This window comes from Perkinsus marinus (genome assembly GCF_000006405.1).
Source record: "Perkinsus marinus ATCC 50983 genomic scaffold scf_1104296952342, whole genome shotgun sequence".
NCBI classification, from domain to species: domain Eukaryota; phylum Perkinsozoa; order Perkinsida; family Perkinsidae; genus Perkinsus; species Perkinsus marinus.
The window spans coordinates 181-1,027 of NW_003208893.1; the positions used below are offsets into that span (position 1 = coordinate 181).

The window sequence follows — 847 nt, forward strand, 5'->3', positions numbered from 1 at the left end:
AACTTGTCCCACTGCCCTGAGTACCCGGAGCCATCTCGAGGCTTTCTCTCCACCGCTGCGGCTGATAATTCCTGGGTCGACGCCTTCCAAGGGTGATCTTCAGGCTTGCTGCCCCACTTTCTGCCCCTATCTCGCTGTTTCTTCGCTTGGGTAGACCTCACGTGTGGCATTTCCCAAAGAAGAGTCTCTTTGTTGAGTGGGAACCAAACTGAACGACAGTCGTTCCGAGAACGACGTTTCCCCCGCTCCATTTATGGTGTTATGACCACTAGGAACGGCACTGACGCAACGCAACAGCCACCAGTTTTGACTACGTGATAATCAAACTTCGGAAAATGCCGGAAACTCAGCTTCAACAGTGTTGGATTGGCACCAAACCAATGCCGCAGCTATTGGTCCCTAGGGTTCTTCCTTGATGGTTCATCCTTCACCTGCCCAGTCCTATGGCGTTTATCAGACCCGAAGCTACTGTCCTTCACCCCACCTTGACCGTTCTGCCAATAAGGCTTAGATTGGGGGTCGCCGAAATGTTTGCGATAACGGCAATCCCAACCGAAGGGACAGGATTGGCGAGTGAAACGGCAAGTGTCAGCACCGAAGTGCATAGCCCTCCCTTGCCTACGTATACCCTTGCCCGAAGGTGGCCTGGGTATGCCAGATTGGCTCACCGCTGGTTTAGCCAAGCTACAGCTATCAACTCGTGAGACTGATTGGATCTTAAATAGGTACCGAGGGCAGAGTCGACTTGAAGAGAAGGTCAGTGTCCCGCAGCGGTGACCCCTTGTGGCAAGGCCAGCCTGTAACCTTTATCACACTCGACTGCTGCCTCGAACGATCGTGACCTCGC

The 847-nt window shown here is 53.6% G+C and overlaps 1 protein-coding gene across 1 annotated transcript; it reads right to left on the reverse strand.

Moving 5' to 3' along the window:
• Positions 1-389: 389 nt before the first annotated feature.
• Pmar_PMAR010427 (hypothetical protein) lies at positions 390-605 on the reverse strand (the record flags this gene model as incomplete). The annotated part of the gene is made up of 1 exon (XM_002776969.1): positions 390-605. One exon carries the CDS (start codon positions 603-605, stop codon positions 390-392), a length of 216 nt encoding a protein of 71 aa, XP_002777015.1.
• Positions 606-847: the final 242 nt, after the last annotated feature.